This window comes from Lissotriton vulgaris, chromosome 4_1, assembly GCF_964263255.1.
Source record: "Lissotriton vulgaris chromosome 4_1, aLisVul1.2, whole genome shotgun sequence".
Taxonomy (NCBI): domain Eukaryota; kingdom Metazoa; phylum Chordata; class Amphibia; order Caudata; family Salamandridae; genus Lissotriton; species Lissotriton vulgaris.
The window spans coordinates 1,970,691,755-1,970,717,885 of NC_141691.1; the positions used below are offsets into that span (position 1 = coordinate 1,970,691,755).

Consider the following 26,131-nt stretch of genomic DNA (forward strand, 5'->3'; position numbering starts at 1 on the left):
AGATAAAATTATCTCCCTATTGCCAAGCTGTCGCTAACACCAGTTAGTGACAGCTAATAGGAGATAGCGACCATCTTGTGCCCCGCTGTGCATGTCAGTGATATTTATCACTAATGACATGCAAAGTGGGTGTGCCAAGATGTTAGCGACTGGAAACAGTCCCTAACATCGCTATCTCCTATTACCAACTTTTGGAGATCTTCGCGCTAAGCGCGAATATCTCCAAAAGCTAACACCTGCCCTGAGCAGTTCTTAGCCATGTTATCCAATGGGAGGTGGATAACATGGCTAAGAGCATTTGCTCGATAATGCATGAATATCGCTGACTTTTCAGCGATATTCATGCATTGCGGCCGTTTTTTATCGCATTTGCGATAAACCTTGCTAATAGCAAGGTTTATCTGCGATAAAAATCGCCGATGTGCGGCGATAATTCTTGTCTGTAAACAAGTTAGAGACAAAAATTATCGCTAGTTGTTGGTAATATGCCCCTCAGTCTTTCTTCCGTGTCTCTGATTAGTTATAAACAAACTTTGAATCTCACCTTTACACCTGCCCTTCCAATGCTTCAAGAGGGAATCTGGAGCATTAACTGAGGTCCACATATTTTAAGTAAATGTTAGTCTATTTGAATCACCTCCAACTTATGCCGTAACATGAATGTACTCTCTGGGACCTGTCTCTTTCCACGGTTGTGTAGTGTATGGGTGGTGTGCTTACTAAGTATCGAAGTCAGAATATCGAGGGTGCTAAATATACAAAAAATAAATATCGACACGTAAATCTAGATTTTCTATATGTAACTCAACATATATGTATATAGGCAGTACAAATATCTTCTAGGTCTTTAGATTTGGACTAAAGAATAGTAAATCTTTACTTCCTTACATGCACTTACCTTTCGATATTTTGTTTCAGTATCTTGTACTCGATTTTCTTGTATCACAATATTCTTTATGTCGATATTTGGTAGTACATATGAGTTCCTTATTTCCCTATGACAGTCATTGCTTTATTTAGAAAGTTTGGGTAATATTGCATAGGCAGCTTCTTTTTAGTCTGTAGTTGAAGGGTGACTTCTGGTTTTTAATACCCTCTTCCGATATATTTTGATGGTGAAATCACTGATTCACTCAAAGTGTTACCCTGGCAGGATAGTGAATGTTCTACATGACGGTGCAAAAATGATTTGCATTGGCATTGTCCGAATAATATAATTTGTGCAGTGGTTAATTTGAGCTGGTGGTTTCTGGTCCTCAGCACCGGCACTTAATCATCAACACCGGCTCTTTTCATACGCACAGGATAAGGACACGTTCATTTATGGTAGGCACGTGGAGATTAAGTGACTTCATCAAAATAAAAGGATGTTGAGCCGATGCCGAGACTCGAACCTGGTTCCCCAGCCCCTAAGTTGGCAGCTCTGGCCATTAACCCACATCTTTTCCCCACTTTCATGGTTAGTAGTTGGCTCTGTTTGAGGCGGCACTAGCAGGAGAAATGGGCTGGTGCAAGCTGCCTCCTGACGAGAGTTCTGGCACTTACATTTTTACAAATTTAGCCAAATGCATTCTAGTAGTCTTATTGACTACTTTTATACAGTGTTCCTTTCCACCAACAAGGTAAATAAATGATTATCCGGCAGCCAGTGACAAGGAAAAGGGACTCATAAAGAGAGGCAAAGTGTTCTTATTGATTTCGGTAATCAGCAGTTCCAATCCCGCTTGAGCCAACCGTGTGATTTTAAGCAAATCACTTTGTCTCTATGGTTCAGTTCATCTGCTTTACACAATTTCAACTGTGTAGAAAAAGGCCTTGGGCTATAATTAATTGTTAAAAATCGCCATCCACAAAGGGGGAAATTAAAAAGCGTTTCGGCGGGCACTCACTGGTTCATTGTGGTCATCCAATCATGACCCTACCTGAAGATGCTATGGGCCATTCCTGGGAGAAGTAGCCATGCCCTTAGTGGTGGTAGTAGTTGTGTCGCTGTGGTCAGAGCCTCTTTCCCGCATAGTAGAGTATGTGCTCAGTTCTGCGGCAAAAACAGGGCCTTTGAATAAATGGCCAGCGCAGGCACATAGCAACGCCACTTGGGTACCAGTGAATGTCTGTCCTCCTTTGGAAATTCTTAAAAGTTATCACCTAGTATGCCACAGCGACATAAAAGAACTGTAGGGCATATCAACAAGGCGGCGATAAAAAATTATTGCCGCTTTTGCGGCCGTTTTCGTCCGAAAAGCTGCAATCATTTTATCGCTATATCAGCAAGGTCACGCGATCGCGTGAATCCTTGCCTTAGCGCCCTTTCCCGTAATGCCCACCTTTGAATCTCTAATGAGATGCAAAATGGGCGTTCCAGCTCAAAATAACTGGAGAAATGTTGCTAACCGACAAATCTCCAATTATCAATTGGCACATTAATAAGCATAGCGATAAGAAAAGTAGCGCTAACCTTGGTTAACGCTACTTTCCTTATGCCGTATTTTAGTTTGACTTAGCCATGATATCCAATGGAAGGTGAATATCATGGCTGAGTCTGCCATGCCCTATCAACAAGCTATCGCCAAACGTGCAAATATCGCTGTATTTTCAGCGGTAATCGCACAACTGGCAGCTTGCGCCTGGAATATTATCGCTTTTGAGATAAACGTTGCTAATAGCACGCTATCTCAGCGATAAAATTTGCCAATAGCTGGCGATAATTATCCTAGCGCTAAGTGTGCTTAGCGATAATTATCGCTGTTTTATGTTGATATGCCCCTGTGTCTGTCATAGATGTCGAGATGTTCCATGAAGTCACTTAGCCTCCCAATATAACAATGCTAAGCATTCCCAATATTGATAGATATGGTTATGAGGCACAAGATGATTCAAGTTTGCCGAAGATAACACTGTGTGTGCTCAAGCGAGGAAGCCAAGTTTGTTTGATTCCAATGGGTTTTAGAGACAAATGTATCATTTTAGCCTCTGCTTAAACTGAATGCATATATTTCTTTTTTCTGTGGGATGTCTATTGTAAAGAAAATCATGCACACTGTTGACACACACCGCCACACGAATTATTACAATAATTGTATTGAAGAAAATGTGAGGTAATGTGTGATCATAAGAGGCACTACAGTGCCCAAAATGCATTTCAACTCAAGCCTACATGTCGCTATGGTAAAGCACAACAAAATATGTATCTACGAGGCACATAAGCGAGAGACCAGAAAGAAATGTTTATTAAAGCCATGTCAAGCACACGTTCTATTAAAGGTGCTTTGACAGAGTTCACACATTATGATCCTCATTTCAAGTGACGGGCTAAATTCCGATCCCATTGGAAACGCACTTTTGCACAGGGGCCGGGATTACAAATTGTGTTATAATTATCGCACACTCAGTGCATGAACCTGCCGACATTCTTTATGGGAAAGAACAAGAAAAAAGGCAAAACATGATGAATTTGATGTGTTAAAAACAGATTCTGTGTTTTATGCTCCATTTTCCATGAACACCTTCGCTGCGGCGGCAATACCGCAGCAGCGCTAAGGGGGCCGGGCGGCCGCACGGCGCGCCCATGCTGGTGACGGAACCGCTCCGTCACCAGCCTCGGTTGAGCTGTGCTCATGACGGAGATGTTCCGTCATGGCTTCGCCCGCTCAATGGAACGCCCAGAGCAGGCGCGGCATCCGTGTCGCGCAGGCGCGGCGAGCGGGCCATGACAGAACCGCTCCATCATCAGCACAGTGCTACCGCGGCTGATGACGGAGCGGTTCCGTCATCAGCGCCGAAGGAGTTAAAAAACCTAGGAGTAGGTATTTACCACTCACAGTAACTACCTCTCACCATGCGTGGGAAATACCTCACCCTATTCTGACATGTTCGTAATGAGGGACTTAAGTTAAGCTTGATGGCTGTACGCAGTGACGCAGAGCCGTGCGTGAGCGGACATCTTGTTGGTTTACAGATAACTGAAGCTCTTCTTTTCCCATTTACAGAGAAGAAAATCTCGGTATGCTGAGCTCGACTTCGAAGTAAGAATTCTCTGCTAATATGTTGTTGTCTGCGTGCCCAGCTAATGCGTTGTTGTGCAGTGTGTGTATGTCAGAGAATGTTAGTATCTAATTCATGGATTTGCCTGAGGGAGTGTTGTAATTGTAGTGTGTTTAGACAGTTGACAAGTTTTCCAATAAAATTAAAGCACTGTTGTCATTTGTGTGTTCTCAGCACTTCTGGGTAACCTGTCATACCTCATAGTCTGGTAAATTAGAGCAGTCTGGTTCCAGCCATGCAATTCCTACTTTTTGCTCACACGAGACTGTAAAGAATACATATATAGGTATTATCTACTTGCTGGACCAAAAAGAGAAGCTATCCGTCAGGTTCCAAAACTATTTGATACCATAATGATGAAGCCATTGAAGACATCATGAGCTCAATGAGGACGTCATGTGGGACATAGATAGGATGATGTGACCGTGTGGCTTTGCTCGCAGACGGCCGCAAAACATCAGACTGATATGAGCGAGTGCCATTGATCACTTGATCTATTCATTGTTGCATAGTTTTATATAGCACAAAGCAGACCAGTGGACGTAGCAGAACGCTTTACAGTTATTATATTAGACACATAGGGCGCGATTATGACTTTTGATGCAGCGGGAGCAGGTGGTACGCCACCGCCACGCTCCCGCTGTGGTCGGGCCGCCTGCCAGATTAGGAGTTTCCTACTGTCTGACGTGCTGTCTTTGGGTGTTCCCACAGCAGTGCCTCAGGAAATAGGCACCACAATGGGAATGCAAAAACAGTTCCTGCATACGGCGGGCGCACGTGTTGTGCCCCCTCCATGCATCCACATGGCGTGACGCACCAGGGGTCCTGTAGGGCCCCAGTTGTTTCCTCTATTGCACGGTTTTCCCTGAGGTTGAACCACCATGAAAACTGTGGCAGAGAGGAAACCCGTACTATTCACTGTCCCACCAGGCATATTGTAGCCTCAAGACCGCTGCGCCGCCGCCAGGGAACAGCGGTTCCCTAGTGGCGGCGGTGGTCTCAGGGTGATCCGACCACCCTAGTTGTAATAGTTCCGAAGCTATAGCAGTAACAGCAGCAGCGAGGACGATTGGAACTATTAAAACCGCAACAAGCAAGAAATTGCAATCCTGACCCGAGGCCACAGCACCACGAGGACATAAGAGCCTCGGATGTCCCTTAATTGAATTATCATGGCTTCTTCTTGAATCCTTATGAATGAAGCGTAGTCTCCACACACAATGTCGCAATCCTACTTGGTTTAGACCTCGGGACACACATAATCACTCCTGCGAAGAGATCGATATACCTACTGAAAAATCTCTTCCAACTAAACTTCAAGAAGTTCCTTTCCCAACCTAACCAAGACACCAATACATCCTTTGACTCCATAAATCATTTCAGAACGCTCACCTTGTCCTGATGATGATCTAAAATATCTAAAGATCGAAACGTCGTCGACCCCCAGTTGAAAATCCCCCACTTGTACATATCGTTCTGGATTTCTTTGTCTATCTGTGTGATATTTTGTATTTTGTCATCTCCACTCGTTACACACCCTTGTCACTTATGTGAGCACCTGAACGTATCTGTGTAAATATCAATCTGCATATTATTATGATTAAATGAATACATGTTGCCTTATGAAGCCTGCTCCCTTAGAGATGTATTTATCAGACCAAATAATATTTAACCTTGTGTTACTGGACCTTATCAGGCCTCCCCGGAACCATTGTACTTACTATAAATATTAAACCCCAGGTTCGCTTAACGGGGTACCCTTGTTTCGCAAACCCCCACCCCCAATTTAATTCTTAGCACAAAGCGAACAACATCACAATGGCAATGGAATTCGCTCTGTGCCAAGACTTTTGTCTACCCACCAGATTTAAATGTGAGCAGACCACAGCTTAACAACAGCAGAGACTAGTTTGTCTCTGTCATAGTCTAACTCCTCTGATGGCCTGATGGAGTAAGTGCCGTCAGAGCATAAGCTACATTTCCACCGACCTACTTTAGATGGGCAGACATATAGCCGTTTTTTCAATGCCCGTCACAGCGAGAAAAAACCTGGTTGTATGAGGCATTGAAAAGGCCTTAATGCCCTTTTTGCAATGGAAGGACACTCCCATAGCGAGGTTTGGCATTTGTTTTTTTTATTTTCCCACCGCCCCCAAAAATCCCATTTTGGGATTTTCATTAAAAAAACAATTTATTTTTACTTAGTACTTTTGCCATACTGCTTCACGGAGCTGTACTGCAAAATTACAATAAACTGACAGGAAGTGCCATGACGGCAGTTCCTACCAATGCTAGAAATGTCCACTGAGTTCGAAATTGCTCCATCGTCCTGGTGGAGGACAGGCCAAGTGGCAAAAGTAATATCATGTCCCTTATCCTGTAAGTAGAACCACTGATGATTATATCTAATCAACTGGAGTTCTTGACTGTATTTAGTTACCTAGAGGGTCTTGATTACATCCACTCAGTTGAAGATCTTTTCTGTGCTGTACCCATTGAATATAAATCTTACTGGTGACTGCATCCAACTAATTGGAGGTCTTTCTTGATGTCTTCTTCAGCCAATAGAAAGTCTTAATGCTGACTACAGCCGACCAGTAGAATGCCTTAATGCTGATACCCTCCTAATGAAAGGTCTTCCCTTGAACTATGGCATCTTTCCAGCATCTTACCTAAGTTAATAGAAGGCCATTTGTGGGCGATGCAGTATTTGAAGTCAGCACAATTGCTAACTGGGCACAATTGCTAACTGGCTGGTCCTTCACAATGCCCTCCAGCAAGAGAGTCAAAATAAGTTAGCCTTTTAGTTGCTCAGTAATATAACTTTTAACAGCATGCGTAGTGCACTACTCTCTATGCAGATGTTAGAGCTGACATTTCTGTTCATCATTGGCGCTAGTTGCGTATCTTGAATGCTCCAGACATATCAACCAAGTGGTTTTCTTATCTTTCATGTTCTTTCGATCATTTTTAGAAAATCATGCATACGAGAAAGCGGCATCAAGACATGTTCCAGGACCTGAACAGAAAGCTCCAGCATGCTGAGAAAGACAAGGAGTTGCCCACAGTAGACAGCAAGGTAAGTCCTTCCATTGACTTATCATGTGACAAACTGTAGATCAGAGCATGATGAATGTACGAGGGTGCAGATGCTTCTACAGGCGTGCATGCACGGACACTAGGTGATGCAGGTACATGAGCGTAATTACTGGAATGTCGCAATTATGCAGCGTCACACAGATTTGTGATGCATTGTCCATGGGAGCGTCCCTGGTTTGTTTCCTTTCTGCCTCAGATATATTTTCGATAATTCTATTTTCTATTTCCTATTCAGTGGGTATTTTTCAGTGAAATCATGTCGTTGTCTTTAAGCTTGCTGGGTGGCTTGACAGATTTGCTACCCTTCTCCTCTAGGTCACTGGCTAAATACCACACATCTGCCACACCACTATATCACTGGACTCAATGTAAATATGTGCATATGGGCTTGGCTTTTTCGACTGAGCGACAGAAGCAAATTGCTTGACTAATCTGCGGTTTCCAGGATTTGTTTCCTCACTTGAATGAATGAATGACTGAATGAATATTTCCAGAGTTCACTGATGCGCAGTGGGGAGTCCTGATGCTTGTTATAGATGGAGGAAAGAAGGAAATTAGCAGTACACCTTTTGGATAAGCCAGGTATTCCAGCTTTTCTGGAAATGGACAGAGTTAGTTGACTGTAGTGAGTCCAAAAGAGAATTCCAGCGCGTAGCAGCGGTAAGTTGGCCCCTGGGATACATTCTGTGAGTCTTGGGGATTCTTATCAGAAGAGCTGAAGAAGAGGGAGGAACTCTTTATGACAGCTGTAGATCATTTTGAAAAGGATTCTTTTTGCTACGAGGAGCCATATGGTGGAGGCATTCAGGGGTCCATCATAGCAGCCTGGCAGCAGATATTTTGATATTTGGAGACAAAAATAGCGAGAGCAATAATCCAGTGTAGCTAAAGTGTCTTCCGTTCATAGAAAGGAACAGTAGGATTTTGCTGACTCACCCAAGGTAGCAGCAGCTAGAGGAAGAAAATTTGTGATTTTGTTGTATGAAAGATAAGTTGTCATTCTATAAGAACAACTACATTTGTAGCCGATGTTACAGGAAAAATACTTCTACAGCTCTTGAGGCCATCATTTGGGGCACAAGAAGGAGGGAGAGCCTCCCAGGAAGATGACCTGTGTTTTGTCTCCATTTAGCTTGAAACAGGCCTACAATGTTGTGAGTGTACCAGATCATCCTTAAAATTGAGGGATGCTGGGTGTCATCTGTATAAGTATCAAGAAAAATCCAAATCTGTGGATCAAGGCAGCCAGAGGGGAGATGTGGAGATTAAACAGAGTGTGACTAATTGAGAAACTTTGGGAAACTCCACAAATAATAGGTTTAGATGCAGTACGGAAAGTGGGCAAGAAGAAGGCTTGCTTCCTCCCCATGAGGAAGAAGAGGACCCAGCTGAGAGCAAGCTTGCATATGGCTTCGGAGGCAAGTTTGTCAATAAGATTCTGGTGGGACACTGTATTGAAGGCTGCACTTAGATTGAGTAAACGAGAGCTACACTACTGCCATGGTCTTGTAAAAGGCAGATGTCATCCAGGATATTATGGAGAGCGGCGTCTGTGTCGTGAATGGTGCAGAGCCAGAGTGGAAAAGGGTTAACCAGAGAGTTGTCTTCACAGAGAATTGATTTCCTCTGTTAAAAAACTTGGCAGAAAGAGGAACATAAGAGACATGACGGTAATTATTCAGGGTGGTAGGATCAGCCGAGAGTTTCTTTAGGAAAGGTGTAGCTTGGGAAGATTTTCAGGCATCAGCATCAGGGACTGTCCCTTCTAGTTAGGACATGTTACACATGGACATCGGACTTGGCACGATGACGGATACGGCTTTCCTGATCTTGGAGGGAGGGCAACGATCGAGAGGGGATGCAAAAGAGATAGTATTAAGGATGGTATTTTCAGATGAGAGAGGAAATAATTGTTCTACACAAGGCTGAAAAATAGGGGTGGTGGGAATGTGGGAAGAGGTTTGGAACCCATTGCATGACTGATAAAGGCTTAAAATTGTGTCTTAAAAAAAGTTACAAAGGGAATCACACCAAAAATGGCAAATAGCAGGGGCCTAAGAAGATGGATCCATAAGATTCTTTCAATCATGAAGATTGCGCTTGAGGGATTAGTCCCTGCTATGATGGTGGCGGCGTAAAATGAAGTGCTGGCTTTCATGACTAGTTTTGTAATGTTACTTTAGCAAGATGCAGTGCTGTATTTTAGCCGTTCTGTTATAGTTAAGGCTCCAAAACACATGTTTACAGCCTTTTTTGGCCTCCGCTAGCTCAGGTGCAAAGCAGGCTGCAGGAGGTTGTTTCCTACAGTGTTTGGTATTTTTACTAGGGGTAAAAAGATTGGCTGCCTTAGAGGTCCAGCCATGGTAATTGTTGCCTCTTTGTGAATCCTTTGTTTGACGGGATAGGCACAGAGGTGGAACTTGCCGTGAGGCGAGATTCCCATTTTTGGCCGGCAATCTTTTTCCAGGAGCGAGATCAGGACCCAGGGATAGAGGGGGACACAGAGGAAGATTCTGCAAGTTTAATGTTAAAGGGGACTGCACAATGATCACAAGAGGAGTACTTGTAGTAAAAAAACTCATTTGAATTAAAAATTTGATTTAAAATGTGACCCATTAAATGAGAGGTAGAGGAGGCACCCAGCAAGAAACCACTAGCGCTGATGAGTTGTGGTCTTCTGGGACATGTAACCAAATGTTCTGGTCGCCCCAGAGAAAAAAGTACGAATCTTTGATGAAAGTGTAAAAAAAACAACGAAAAGCGTAATGCATAAATCTTTAAGAGGGCCGACAGGCAATAGAGCAGTAGGCTTGTAAAGGAGCACGTTGGAGCCTTTGCTAAGTAAAAAGGAGGAACTCTGTGGTGGAAAAATGAATCTGAGAGACTATTGAGATGGGAATGAGATTGTGGTGTATAATGTCAATCCTGCCTTTTGACTTCACACTGCGCTTCTTCTGTACATTATTAAACCCTGTGCGGTAAGCCAGATACAGATCAAGCCCCTAAAAATATTGTGTTACAGAAAATGATTAATTGTGGGTCGTGAACCACTGCAAGAATGCCAGCTTGCTGACACTGTCATGGAATGTCCATGGCAGAAGAGGCGAGCAGGAGTTTTTCAGTTCTGAATGGCTGCCCATAGGCCAATCACAACGGTCTAAGCACGGATCTGCTCTGATTGGACAGGGGCAGCCAATCAGGATTGTTAAAACACCTCCTGTTTAAGCAATTTTATTGGCTGCCGTAAGCCGATTGCAGTGTTACTCTGAGGTTAAACCATTGCACTGGCTGGTGGTCCACCATTTCAGAATGATCAGAGACCACCTGGACGACCAGGCCGCCCCTTAGCGTTGGGTCGTCCATTGAGATGCAAACAGCCTGAACACAAACTGTTTGTCTAAGTGGGAAATCTTCCTTTTTTCAAAACCATGCACTTTCATGTTTGTTTGCAACACATGTAAACTTAATTCAATGGTAGAGCACATCTTGTTGGCACCTTTCAAAAATAGTGAACTAGGACCCTGCACAAATAGTGAATTAGGACCCTTCAAAAATTGGAGAAAGAACACTTTTTATCCCAAAGTGTTATTACTTTGCACTTTCCATATATATAAAAAATAGTTTCAAGCCTTATGCTGTCATAAATAAAAAATATTTAGCCCTAAAACATAGATACACAAATATAATACTACTTCCTTTGGTTAATCCTTGATATCAAGGGTCTCCATCTGACCAGCCCTTCTTGCTGTGAACCAATACCAAATCCTTTCTTCTCCAGCCAAATTCACACCAAGCTGCTGAAAACAGTTGTCATCTAGGTCCACAGGTTTCCTCCACTAATTTGCTGTAGATGTCCATTTCTTGGTCATCAATGAATATGGTATCTTTCCAGCAGTACCCCTACTGGGAAATACCAGAAGGTGCAAATCAAGAGGAAATGTGTATGCACATTTAATATTTTTGCTTTATTTTCTTCACATGGATATTTTTTTCCTGTGAAGAACGCCCTTCCCATTCACCCCCATGAAATGCCGTCGTTTTTCTAACCCATTGGATACGAACCTGTTCCAACCTTTGTAGGAGTATCTTCTCAAGTGCTCCCAGGGTGGAAATGGTTATCCAAAACGTTTGTGAATACTTAGAAATGTTTGAATTTGTGGGTGTTCCTGACACCCCTTCTTTCCTTCTGTTAACCCCAAAAATGAAAGAAAGTTTGCATCTATAAGTGCTTTCTTGTGATTCTAAATATGCACTCTATCTATCTATCTACCTATCTATCTATCTATCTATCTATCTATCTATCTATCTATCTATCTATCTATCTATCTATCTATCTATCTATCTATCTATCTATCTATCTATCTATCTATCTATCTATCTATCTATCTATCTATCTATCTATCTATCTATCTATCTATCTATCTGTCTGTCTGTCTGTCTGTCTGTCTGTCTGTCTGTCTGTCTGTCTGTCTGTCTGTCTGGTGGGGTATGTATAAGGAGCAGCATATGCCCTTGATGAAGGTGCAGTAGTAGTCATATCTAAAGTGTCAATCCAACAGATGCCTGCCATGTCAGAAGAGACCAAACAAGTCTCTCCTATGGGAAGACCGCCTTCAGTATTTAGAGATCCCTGCAAGCAGGCCAGAGTGCCTGTGCCTCCAGCAGCGCCACGGCCATGGTGGCTTTGCGGAAGGCATTGAAGCTTTACTGAGCTGGTGCCATGTTTGATGTGCTCACTTTCAAAGTTTTAAGTTTTTCAGTCAAAAAAAAAACTCCCAAAGCAGGAGTTTTATATTGAAAAACAAAGAATAAATGCCCCTGACATACTGGGAGTTTCCTCCCTATGCTTCGTTGACACTTCTTTTATTTACTGTTCAGGACCACCAGCCTTTCCTGTGGGGTTCTGAGTAGGACAAATGTGTGCTGCAACGAACCACCAAAACAGCGAAGACTTTCAAATTTTTTTTGTTAAACAAATTTTATTGGTTTTTTGTCACAAACACACATCAATCGTTGCATTTCCTATAGCACCCCATCATCATTAATTGAGTCTTTGCAATAGAGTCCTAAATAGTGGACCCCAGTATGAACAGGGTCAAGGGTATAGAATCCCAATAAAGGATAATTCTGCCCCAGCTTGCCCCCAGTATTCAAGGGATGCTTAGGTTAACCCCCCTCCCCCCCCCCCCCCCCCTACCCCCTCCACGGTTCCCACCATCGGTGCATGGTTTACATAATAGTCATCGTGGTTCTGAAGCGCGGGAGCCAACAGATACGGGTTCATGCAATGTGCCTGTCGCGTTGCAGGGGTATAGAGCGAAGACTTTCTGATCTAGGTTGACCGAGGGCCCTTTGATAGACAGGATGTGATTCGAAGATGTTCGCCAGCTGAGGCTCTGCTGAGCGAACCATGAGCTTGGATGACAAGGCATCCCCCACATCAGCCAAACTTCCATCAGGCCCAAGTATGTAACAGCCAGGTCCACAGGTTCTTTCTGAACTCATGTAAGTTAGGTTTACTATGATCTTGTGAAGAAGGGTTTGGAATTAGCACCCTAATTCTGTTTTTACATCTAAGTGACAATAAGGCGTGCAAAATCCTTTATGAATGGAGTCCTTTTGGATTTGAGGAGTCTGTCGAGGCCTGTGCTGTTTATTTTAAAAAGTAACCACAGAATGTGTTATGACCTCTATCAAATGAACCGTGTGTGTAGCATTTATCCAAGGAAGTCAATATCGAGCCTGGAATTGATTGAAGAAAGGAATTGGGGACTGTATGTTTTTCAAGAAATAAATGGAGATTGCGACAAGTATGTAAGGCAGTAAATGGTGAGTGTGCTATTGAACGAAGGTATTTGTTTGTTGGTTTTGTAAAGTTCTGTATACCCCAATCCAAGCACTTCCAATGGCTTTGGGGACGACTGATCCACCATGTAGGGACATAAAGGAACAGACCGTGGTTTAATATGAGGTCAGCTACGGGTTTTGCACTGGTAGTCACCTTGTCTGATGGTCCAAGCCTCTGGGAAATTGTCATTCGGTGTGCGTAAGGAGTTTGTATGAGCCAGCATGTATGTGGGGGGATTGGACCTGTCTTAGGTGTCCAACATGGCAATGGGATGGCCAGAAATAGACGAGGAGCGGTGACGTCCTTGGTGCTGGCAAACATGGTTTCGGCATCTGGAGATTTGGTGTGCATCTGACCTAATTCCTACGCGGAATAGGATTTTCTTGATAGTTCTGCAGAATCTCCAGAAGAGACGGTTCACCCAGAACTCTGAACTGTGGTTATTTACGGCTCAGTGGCCACCTTGTCAAGGGCACCAACGATGGGGTACCTTGTGTAGGGAATTATCGATGGGGTACTTTGTGTAGGGTGCCATTGATGAGCCTACCTTGTCAACGGCCTCCGCAATGGGGCCTTCTTCTGAAGGGCACAACTTATGGGCCACCTTGCCACGGGCACGTGTAACTATCCATTTGACGTGAGCTAGAGGCACACCTGGGTGTTGATGGGGAATCTTGGGAGATCACCCGTACTTGTACCATTAATTCTATTTGGGTTTTTGTTCAAGGGAGTTGCAGTAGAGAATGTTTTTAATTTAATGGCGTTTTTTGAGGAGCGTGGTGCCCTTTATTGAATTGGCCAGATAGTGTGTTGTTGATTTGATGAAGTCCCTGTATAACTTGTTATTCAGTTGATGTACTTCGGAAGACCATTGATTTAATACAGATGTTAGTTAATACTTCAGATGAAGAATGGATTGGTAAACGTGTTATTGATTTGGGAAGGTTTTTTCTGTGTATATTATTGATTTGATGTAAAACTTGAGGACCATTTAATTGTTTTCTAATTTACATGTTAATAAATTTGAAGTCAGAAACCTGGGTATTGATTGATTGATTAGTCAGCGCACGGCTCCCCAAAGATGTCCTGCCACTGATTTTACTAGCACCATTACATTTGGTGTCGATTTTTGGTCATTTCAATCAATATACCCAAACCTGCAAGTGTGTTACCTTTCAAGATGGTCGCTGTGAAGCGAACATAAAGCTCTTGCCCTACTATAAGCCGTCATTTAGGTTTCGTTTCACAGAGGCACATGTAGCACACAGAGAACAGGATAATGAAAATCCTAGATTAACAACAGATGTGGACCAGTTATCCCTTTCAGCATCCCTGAGCTCAAGTACTAGGGGGGCGAGGGGGGGGCATCTAGCAGTAATGGTGGCAGTCGTGTGACACTAATCGTGGAATGTGGCCAGAAGCCACTCAGGTTACGAGTGATAACAGCCCGCGTGTCCGACCGTAGACAGGTGACTTCCGCATGGGCGGGACAAAAGAATGAAGAGCTATTTTGAAAGTCCAATGAGATTGCATCAAGACATTGTGGCTGATGTTGCTTAGCCTGCGTCAGCGAACACCTCTCTGCTTCTTTCGATGGGCACTTGGCGCGATGTCCTTCCCCGGAAACCGGATTAAATGAGGTCTTTAACAATCCTTGCGCACCTTCACTCGAAATTGCCTCGACATATTGATGTTACTTTTAATGGAAAAGCCCCCAGCTAAATCACCAGTAATTATGGAAGTTGGATGATTCAGGACAGATGTCTAGATCTCACCGGCGCCTCCATAATTATCCAGCTTGATTGCTGCGCCACCCGGCGCGTGCCGGACTCCAGACCTCGCAGAGCCGAAGCTTTGTAGCGAAGACGCGAATCATGAAATCAGGTCATGCAACTCAGCGCTAAGCACCTGCTAATGTATCCCCAGCTCATGCTGACGTGAAATGAAAAGGCATTGCTGGTGCTGGTGTCACCCGCGCGGCGACGGCAGCGGACTTGGGCTGGGAACTAATGGAATCTCCTCCCCGCCAGCAGGGGCGGCCTTAGGCATATGCAAGCTGTGCACCTGCACAGGGCCACCAAATCCCAGGGGCCACCACGCCAATATATATCCTTAATATAATAATCCTTAGAGGATGAATATATATTTGTGTGGTGGCCCCGGCAGGGATTTGGTGGCCTCAGGCTCTGTTCCACTTCCAAACACCCTGACCCCCCCCTCTTCACTGGCCTCTGTGCTCTGCCCCGCCCGGACCCCCTTTTCCGGGGCCCCCTACCTACACTCCCTGCTCAGGGCCACCATGAGCCTAGAGCCGCCAGGCATCATAGGCTGCTTATATGTAGGGTCATCTTAACAGCATTATAGGCCTCCGGGCGAATAGGTAGAGCGACATGTAAAGAGGGTTCCTACACTGTAGTCATGATTCCGCAGGCCAGGGTTAACAAGGGCACTCACTGCCAGCCAGGGGTCTGACTTTCCTTTTAATGTGCATCGATTATCCTAACCTTGTGTACGTTGGTCTTATCGATTATCTGCTGCAATGTGTCCAGGGTTCGCTAGTGGACGCTGCAGCCGCTGCCATCATCCCAGCAGCTCGGTCCACTGCGGGCTGGATTCCTGTCTGCCTATGGACTTAGTTTAATGCTCCACCCTTTGCAAGGACCAGCCTTCTTAGATAGAAAACTGCTACCCAACAGGGCAGCGTACCTTGTCGGCGTCCCTAACACCGATTTAGCGCTACTGTCGAGAGTAAGCAAGGAATGACTATGCATGCGCCTCCAGGAAGACCCTCCCATGTGGGTGTCATGATGGGCGCGGAATCAAATGTGTCCAAAACTTGTTAGCCGTGTAATGGGGTCCTGTATTTCCATCAGGAGGGTCCGGCAACATAAAAGGTGAGGCAGAAGGGCGAGTGTTTTATAAATGTCACCAGATGGCAATGTAGGAACATAATACAAGAGTTATGCATTTTTATATCACAATGGTTTTTTTTTAATTTAAAACTTTTTATTAAAATATAAAAACTACTGCAATTACCACCAACGAGGAAATGCCTATTGAGTGATTTGCTGGAGTATACTATTTGCTTATGGTAACATGAAGAAATAAGTAATTATGTAGTGAAGCATACAGGGTATCTGAAGTCAGGCTTCCTAAATACACTTTGACAATATAAATCAAACGTTGTTAAATCTACCGACAGCTAACAAATGCCCCTGATTGCAATCAGTATTTCAGCGTTCCTGAGTGAACTGTGTCAGGATTTTAGCCTGAGAGGAGGAACAGGTTGTTCACTTTTCTGTGGATATGGCTTTGCCCCAGTTTGAGGGCGGATGTGACCGTCTTTGAGAGGAAATTCTGAGGGCCTAAAAGTGGTTTTACAATTGAAGTCTAAACATCACCTACCAGAGGCCTTATCCTTGGATTGTGATGTGATGAAAATATTAAGGCATAGTTACGCATATCATTTTCCTGGCAGTTGCCTACATCCGTATTTAATTCAGATACTTTCACTTTAGGACAGGTTCCCCAAAAAAGAATAGAATTTTTTTCCAGCATGAACAATATCACAGTTCCAGGTTTTAAAAGTCGATTTGGCTTATTTACAAGCCCCTTGCGCCGCCCGTGCGTCACTTTGAATATGGGAAAAAGTCACGCACAGGTGGCGCAAGCGGCTTGTAAATAAACCCCGGTGGGAATAAAATAGAGACAGACTCTTGAACGAGTGAGATTCTGCAGATTATGTTTTAAACATAAGTCACTCTCGTTGACAATAGACTGCGGGTAGGAACAGCACAGATTCTGGGTCCCATCTCTGTCGCATCACCCAGCACAGGGCCCGGCGATAATTCCCAAATCCTTTGTGCATCTGATTACAGTCCCTGCAGCCCTCTCGGCTTCCTTGATTGAGACCACATTGTGCAAGCTAAGCCCCTGAACAGCTTAAATACCTTGAAGGCCAGGAGCCAATCGGATTTGTGATCTGAGATGCAAATTAAAAACATGCCCGGCTTACCTTGAATATTACACTCACTATAATATTGATGGGGAAGAAAAAACACACTGCACACAGCATGGCTTCAGCTCCCTCCCTCTGATGTGTCTTTCAGCAAAAACCATCTAAGGGGCAGACAGACTCCGCCCCCACATCAGGGTGTAATAACCCAGAAATACTTCTTTGGCCTATTGAGACAGCCCGGAGTGATGATAATTAATAATTGGGCTGCAAGGGGGAACATCCGTGCATGGACGCCGAATGCAAAGGAATACCACAGAACGGATCCCACAGTCACCTCAACCCACTTATGTGCTCACCGCGGAGACTTTTGTGAACCAACAGAGGGACTCCGCTCAGTGCCGCTAGCCAATTTTCTGTGCTGCACAGAGTCACTTACAAAGCACCGGGATGTGTCATTTCTACAACGATACGACGGATCCCTGTGCTCCCCCCTGCACTGGCGCACAATTCACTGCCATGCACCGACGCAGGCACCTTCGTGCAAGGGTGCCTGCATTGCATGGAGATTGAAGGGACACCTTCCTGCACAAAAACAATCACAAGAGGTCATTTCCTTAGAAAGAGGAAAAAAACGAAAAATTAAAACATTTCTCCTATTTGCGTATCTCTACGCTGGGGGAGGCGCAGTATTTTTGACGCATTTCTAGGTTTACGATTTCCCATAAATCTGGAACAGCAGCTGAAGCCATGAGTGTTGTGTGGGAACCCCCACAGCAACACCGATGGAACGCCCCATTCCTGTAAAATGCTGCATGTAAAGGGGCCTTATGTACAAGGACACGAAAAGCCACACTGGGTGGCTTTACGTGTCCTTGTAAATATGAGGCAGCAAGATGCGCCACAGGTGCGTAACCTTTGCGCAGGGGGCTTGTAAATAAGCCACCAAATGCTTTACGATGCAGCCCATATCATTTGCCCGAAGAGAAAAACAAATTAATACTTCATTTCGGCTAATGGTATCATTTGTTAGCAGACTTCTCTTCCAGACAGATTGCTTATTTCGGGCCTTAATTAAGCCTTTGAAAAATAAGCCACAACTTTCCTCTGGGAAACGCGGCACGCCTTGTGTTCTGGGTTTGAAAGTGGTCTAATTAGCACATGCCAGTGACTTGTACACACCAAGATATGAAGGGGAAGGGGGATCTCGTGTATCAGCACACCTCTGAGTTTCGGTGCCCGGTCCTCTGCACTGCTCACGGTGGAATGGGGTGGGAGATGGTGCTTGCTCTCCAGAGTGAAGAGCTGCATTATGTGGTGTTGGTAAAAGCAGCATCACACAGTATAAATATATTTAAATACAGTAAAAAGTTTCAGATAGCATATAAATTTACAATATACGAATACTGCGATCAGATAAATAAATTGTTCAAAAGAATGTCCCATCGAATACACCAGAACAGGATGAATTAAAAATACAACTTTCTCGTGTAGAATTACAGTGATTCTTTAGCGAATATCAGACAAGAATGAACTGATCTAAAATATGTTACAGTAAAATCAGTTTTGGCTTTCAGGTTGCACCAATATTGGCGTTTATGTGGCACCAGCATTGGCTTTTATGTGGTAGCAGTCCAGCCTTTTATATTGCATCTGTAGTGCTTAGAGGATGTTTCCAGGTGCTCTGTGGGGTAGGAAAAGGAAGTGAGCGAGGTTACATGTCATATCAAGTAGTCGTTTCTTGTGGGTTATGAGTGGGTAAGGACCGCCATGGGTTGGCCCGTCCTTTCGTTGTCTCGAGTTGGTTATTTGCAAGATGCACTGGCAAGGATAAGACCGAATTGAAGTTTGCTTGGTGACGAGATGCTGAGGCGAGACTTCAAGAGCTATGGGTATTTTTGATAGAGGATTTAAATTTCCAAAGTTTGGGGTTGCAAGCTTAGCTAATATTCAAAGACAAACACTGCAAGCGATTTTATTCATAGAAGCAATTTGCACATGATGAATTTGCAACAAAAAACCTCTAGGTCCATATTCAGGCTTAGCTGGATTCCATCAAAGTGGAAGTCAGCTTACTAGGAGGACATATTTAACTCCCAATAGATAAACACTTTGGGGTGAGCGCAGAGAGAGGGCTAAAAACCTGGAATGTTTTTAACTTTGCTAGCAAAAACCCTTTGTTGCATCCATTTTTTGTATTCATATTCACTAAGAAGTTGCCTGTTGGCGATGAGGGTAAATGGAGAAACAGGCCTTAGAACGAACAGCGAGTGCCTTAAGCCGTCGTTATAACTTTTGCAAGTCTTATTTTGTGGGGAAATGTAAGATGACAAATTTCTACAGTGTTGAGATTTTTGGTTAAAGGTTTTTTGAGTGTTTAGGGCTTTAAGCATTTCTGAAGTTCAGATGATCATCTTTGGCTTTACTCTGGAACAGAGGAAGCGAGGTCCACGCACGCGCCTAGAGTACCAAAGGTCCACTTTCCTGGTGCAGGAATGTCAAGCGAAGCCTCTGAGAGGGCTGAGAGAACCTGAGCTTTCAGGGATATTGAAGGCTTCCTTTAGGTCTGCCTGCTGCCCGGTGCATAGATTTGAAGCAGAGTCAGGTCATAGGCACCAGTGATGAGGGCAAACCAATTGGGACACATCCTATCTGTGCATTGGAGAGAAAGCTGCTTGATTAAGAGGTTTAACTTATGAACCTGGATGATGAATCGCAACTTATTTGGTGTATGTGTGTGTGTGTTTATGTGATAGATTTAAATTCTTGATTCACCCACTACCAACACACCTCAGATTGATGGCTTTAGCCAAAAGAGGATGACCCTTCCTGCACATAAACAATCATTTAAAAGATTACGAGTTGCAATTTCTATGTGTGCTGCACAAAGCAGCACACGTAGAAGTTATACATTGCCATTTAACCCCTTCACTGCGGTGGCTAATCCGCCGCAGTGCTAAGGGGCGGGGCGGAAATGCGGCGGGCGCATGCTTGTGACGGAACCGCTCCATCACCAGCGTCGGTTGCGCTGTGCTTATGACGGAGCGGTTCCGTCATGGCCCCGCCCGCTCAATTGAACGCTCAGCGCAGGCGGGGAATTCGCGCCGCGCAGGAGCGTCGGGCGGGCCATGACGGAACCGCTCCGTCATCAGCACAGCCCCACCGCAGCTGATGACGGAGCGGTTCCGTCATCAGCAGGGGAGGGGTTAAGATTGTTTATGTGCAGGAAGATGCACCTTCCTGCACATAAACAATCATTGCCACAACTCAGTCACCCTTGCACTGTGTGCAAGGGTGCCTGCGTTGGCGCTGGGCATCTGTAGTTAGCGGCTGCACCATATTGTTGTAAATACGGTGCAGCCCTGCGTTTTCAAAGTGACGGAGCACTGCGTTATACCATGAAGGCTGACACCATGCTCCATCACTTTCCTTGTAAATATACCCCTTAATGTTCAGGGACCTAAAATGGTGTCATTGTCGCCAGCGTCTCTGAGCCTCCATGAACAATATGCAAGCCCTCCTCCAGATGTCTGTATCCCTTCCATTGCACACTATGCAAGGCACATTTGGGTGTGTGGGGGAGGTTGATGGACACATAGAAGCCACCAAACTGAGTGGCGTTCTTCGCTTTAAAAGGCCAGTATGACTGTGGAAGGGTGATGGACATGTTCAGCTTACTACTGAAACACGTATCTTACAGTATTACACATGAAGGACGCCTGGCGGAGGTAGAACCATTCGTATGGCCGTTCTACCTCGGAAGAGTTTGGTTATAGTAGCCAAACTAGTTGCATATCAATCCTTGGATTCTGAAGATTTGGCGAGGCTAAAAATAATGTGTTCTAATGTCACTGGTCATTATATCAGTCAGTGCTGTCAGCTACACAATGTCCCTCGTGGACAGAACAAAAAGCATGTCATGAATGCATGAATGCAGCAGTTAGAAGATATTGTACTGTTCTATTGTTACCATAATGTCTGAGACAGGCTCATATTTCACACCATCAGCGGTCAGCAAGGTTGATGTGTCCGAGGCTGAGTTCCAGGTCTGTAGATGGATCATTTTGGATGTAACATAAGCCAGCATCATGCACATGTGCTAAACCTTTACAGATGTTTTATGTACAATGCCAGGCGCATTCTAGTTCCACTTCCATAAAGCATAGAATCTGAATATTGTGCTTGGTGGATCCCATTGAGTTGACCTCTGGCACATTTCTGTTGAGTGTAGAGTAAAAAAAGGCCTATTCAAGGAGAGACAGAGTACACTCTTGTTTCCGGTCCAGATTTTGTATCCGAAGGAACAAGTGTTAAGCACCACAGGTTTTCCAATAGTCTAGGCATTGCAATTCTTTTTTTTTAACTATTGGACTTGGGATTCTCTACAGGCTCAACTCCAAACATTTTGCCTTCACCCTCCTATTTTGCTAAATTTGTTGGATTTAGGACTCTGTACACTTTACCATTGCTGACTAGTGCTAAAGTGCACTTACTACCTCCTTAAAAAAAGGGTAAAATAGGCTTGCACCCGATTGTCATATTTAACGTAGTTATAAGTCCCTAGTAAAGTGCTATGCCATATAACCAGGGCCTGTAAATTAAATGCTACTAGTGGGCCTACAGCATTTATTTTACCACCAACGTATGTAGCCCCTTCAAACATATCCCAGGTACAATTACAGCCTGAATGCAATTTCTTTTTATAAGAATTTTGTAGTTGTTTTTCATAGAATTAAATAAGCTGTCACTGAGCAAATATTTTATAGACCGCGTCTTACAAAGCGTCTTCAGGCCACAACCCACACCAGATATATAATAGTTCAACCCATGGCCCTACATATGGTGCCAGTCCCCTCTAAACCCTAATAGGCCCACCATTTGTGTCAAACTATGTCATATTTGGGGGGACACCCTTGTGTAATATATAGTCTCTTCCAATTCTACGCACCAGTCCATACTATACCGCCACAGGAGGGGTACTGGCAGAGGCCCAGTGTTAAGCTATATCCGTTTTGGCCAGTAATGTTCCCAGTCCTACCAACAGCCCGTCTACGCGGGGTGCACCCATATCCTTCAAAATACCCAAAAGAGCGAGTCTGGGACCAGCAACCACATGGGACCCACCACCCTGGACAAAATTGAAAATATTCTAAACTATCGTCCATGTATGATGGAGCAGGTCCACGCAATATGGAAACAAATCTCCTCTAGGCCCCTGACACAGCAAACACACAGAAAAGGGATACACCTGAGATCTCCAAAATCGATAAGGTCTAAGCTAACCCTGGTGAAGGTATTCAAACTTGATTGGCTGGAGCCTTGCCAAAATAGTCAACACCTGGGGTGTCATACAGACATCCCACCAGTCTGCCTCCTCCAGGGGCCCAACCCACTCCTCCCATCATGCACTTAAAGGCCTGAGGGAGTCCGGGGAGTGTTCCCCCAATTTGTTTTATATACATTTATGATATTCCCCCCTTCCCAAGGGGGCCCATTATTACCTGCACCTCCAGGAGATTAAAATCTGGGACCTCCCGAAAGTTGTCATGGTAGTCAGTAAGAGCATGTCGAGCCGGGGATCCCTGAAAAATTGTGAGGCATGCAGTTGGAATTCCAACTGTAGGTCCTGGAGGGAGCGAATTTGACCTTTGTCCCACACATCCCCATGTCATGTGATGCCCAGCTGGTCCCGCCCTCTGAACACCTCCAGCCCCGCCACCTGTGCCACTCACCAGCCCGCCCATAGAGGGGTTTCCATTGTAAGTGGATGGTCCTAGACCATCCCCCTCAGCACTGCTCTCCAGGTTTTAAACACCTCCTTTGTGGGGTTCAGGACTTTAGGTCTAAATTTAAACTTCAGTTCTAAACTTCGGGGCTCAGTAATGAGAGGCTTGCGTCACTTTTTTTGATGCTCCTGTGGCGTAAGCCTCTCAATTTCACCTACGTGGCGGCACAAAGCCACTCTGCGTGGCTTTGCATGGCCTCATAGATATGTAGTAAGCCAAAGAAGCGCAAGTCACTGCCTTGTCTTACTCTACATCAAGGAGGCGCTCCATGGGTGATGGGGTGGGTTTTCCCATGCAGCAACCCATGGATTTTGTTGCTGCCCCAGATTTACATAATCATGTCAACCCGGGGCAGCGTCAAATCCTTACACCTCCCCAGAGCAGACATAATGAGGAAAATATTTGTATTTCTGTTTGTTTTTTTCCTCTTTCCATGTGTGCTGCATTCCCCAGCACACAGAGAAAGAGAAAAACTCCTCTCTGGATTGTTTTTGTGTGGGGGTTTCTGTTTTAAGTTTCTGCTCACACAAACAGGTGATACTGTTTTAGTTTTCCTATGTTTTTCGAAAATGTGTGCCAAGTAATCTCCTGTGGCATTGATGTGCGTTGCTAATCAGGAACTTTTTTTCTTTTCTCCTGCAGCAAGAAAAACAGCAGACACCAAACAAGAGACCCTGGGAAGGGATCAGGAAGGTCCAGTCCCCACCCTCGTGGGTTAAAAAGGACATGGAGCCCGTCTCACCGTCACCCCTAGAACTAAAGACTGTGGAGTGGGAGAAGACGGGTGCCACCATACCTCTAGTGGGACAAGACATTATAGACCTTCAGACGGAAGTCTGAAGGAGAGAAAGACTAGTTTTTTCAAAGGAAAATGATTACATTAAAGAAAAACAGGTGGAAAACGTTTGGTTTCTTTTGAAACCTTAAATACTTTTGTATTGTTCTCAGAAGGGATCTTACATTATAGGAGCTAGACCAGGTAGGTGCAGAGCAACATGATCTTTCCCAGGTAGGACAGAGAAGAGGGACCACGGGGCAAGTCGCGAGGCCAGGAGGTGCAGGATAGGGTGCAGATCTCGCTATACATGTAGCATCTCCGGCCCCTGAGTAATGAAAAGGAGAGGCATGTGCTGAAGCCGCAATTAGAAGAAGGTACGTCCAAGCTTTTGCCCTAAATCCTATGCCATTCAAGTTGAGCTGTAGTTTCAAGTGTGACCTCCCAGAGAACTGATCCTGGTGTTTGGGTTTAGTGTCATGTAGAGCCCCTAGCTACTTTGGGAAACACGTGCTGTTCTATTGCTGGTATCCAATAGAAGAGCAAGAGAGATAAAGATAGAATAGAACTGGCTGTGGAGGGGGGCGGGGCCATAAGATCGACTTTCCCATTGGATGGAAGCAACTGTGGACAAAGTGCTGGCACATGTTCGCAGGAGCAAGCAGTTTACGTCCAATACCTGAGACTGTAAAAAAAAAAGGAAATCTGTTGTTCTGGACCAGGTCTGCACGTCTACTGCGAGTCTCAGGTGTGTCGGGCCTTGAAGGCCCTCACGGCGGGGAGGAGAGGAGCAAAGTTGGTCTTATACATCTGACTGTTCTAAAGACATGAACACCTTTGGCAAAGGATCCAGCCGCCATTTTGCTGATACTTTGGGTGTCGTTCTCGAACATGTGAGCATATTCTCCAAAGGCGGCGACAAGAAGGATACGGGAACATTCGGAGCTTACAAAATCAATCATGTCTGCCAGAGAACTTTGCTGCTTAATACAATGCAAACAAACAAAAAGCACTTTCGTAAGTTCAAGGACTCTCACTTCCCAGTTCTCAAGTGTAGGAGGGTTGTCACTTTTGTGTTTGGATACAGGTGTCTAGAGGGACTTAAATCACACTTGTGCAGAACAAGAGAGAGGAGGGGATATGAGGCTGCTCCCACTGTGTGGTATGTGACTGAGTGGAAGCCGGCCCTCCTGCTCCCCCCCACGCGCCACTTCTGTTCTGACCACGCCCAGCACATAGGTGGCCGTACGCATTGGGCTAGCCACAGAATGATGGGATTATGCAACTCACTGAGAAACATCAAGTTCGTTGCAGCAGCACTGAGATCTGAGAGCTTGAAGTAAAAAAAAATAAAGTCATGGGTTAGATACATCCATAGGAGAAATAAATCAGACACATTAACCTTGATGGAGGTTGCTTGATATGCAAGCATTTTGCGCCAACGTTTAAAAAAATGACATTTATCTTGTCATTAGCTGTATAATATAAGAAAACAGAAAATATATAAAAAATTTAAAATCCAAATAGTAAATAAGCGAGAATACTTAAAAACTGTGATGTAATTGTCAGATTTTAGATTCTATATGAAGAGAAAGCACAAGGCCTCCGCTGCCGTGTTGTATAATATTGTAATTATTAAATTACATATAATGAAATTTTAGCATACAAAATATCTTTCTACTGTTTTAACCCTTTTTTTATTTGACCCCCTCTGCTGTCAAGTTACAAAACATTAACAGTGTATAACCCCTGGAATAAGTGTTTGTTTCACAAATGTTTTAAACTGACCCTTTTAATTTGGTTACCTTGGTTAATTCAGAAGATTCCTTTTTTCTTATTTCTGTGTTTGTCCGTCTTTTCTGTACAGTTTTCAGAGCACAAATGAATGTGTCTTATTTCTAATAAAAAAAAGTGTAAACAAATGTTGTGTCTAACTTACCTTGTAATTTATTTGCACCTATACTTTTTTGGAGATGTTGCCATATAGATGGCTCCTTGGAAATTGTCTGTCTGTGAGGAGAAAAGATCTTACAAGAAGGAAAGGAGCAGATAAATCTCATTAACTACACCCAGAAGCTCCTATGGAGAAAGAGTGCAGGGTCATCCTCTGCGCCAAAGTAACACGCTTTAGAGTATAAACTGGCTCCCTTGAAAGCTTTGGCAAAAATTACTCCCTTCCTCTCCACCTCTGGATGGCAACCACCCTACAGAATGTCAGAAACAGGCCTAAAACCTGGATATTCGACTGACAACCCTGAACAGCAGCACCCCCAGTACCTGGACACCCTCATTGGTGATAAGAAGCACTAAAATAATGCATTGATTGATTGATTGACAGTATAACCTGAAGACAGAACATCAGGGAGCAGAACAAGGAACACCAAAACAGAAACTTGCCTCAAGGAAAGGAAGGCTGAGATGGGACCTGGAGAAGGAAAGACCATGGACACCAGGAGGCACAAGACAGGGAATAGGAAAAACTGGAACAGAGTGTGGATTGAAATCAAATATAGAGAAGGGCCCAGAAAGTAATTATAAAGAGGTTAGAATAACCTTAGGATCCAGGAACAAATCTGGTGAACAGGAAACCACGACCAGGACGTGATCTTGGAAGGGTCTGAAAACAG

The 26,131-nt window shown here is 44.4% G+C and overlaps 1 protein-coding gene across 1 annotated transcript in view; it reads left to right on the plus strand.

The window, feature by feature from the left end:
- ADGRB1 (adhesion G protein-coupled receptor B1) overlaps positions 1-25,426 on the plus strand; it is a 473,955-nt gene extending 448,529 nt beyond the window's left edge. The window contains exons 30-32 of the mRNA XM_086966285.1: positions 3,987-4,022; positions 7,016-7,120; positions 23,372-25,426. Coding sequence (XP_086822411.1) covers positions 3,987-4,022; positions 7,016-7,120; positions 23,372-23,569 — 339 coding nt within the window. The 3' untranslated portion in view covers positions 23,570-25,426. The remainder of the gene's footprint in view (positions 1-3,986; positions 4,023-7,015; positions 7,121-23,371) is intronic.
- The last annotated feature ends 705 nt before the right edge of the window (positions 25,427-26,131 follow it).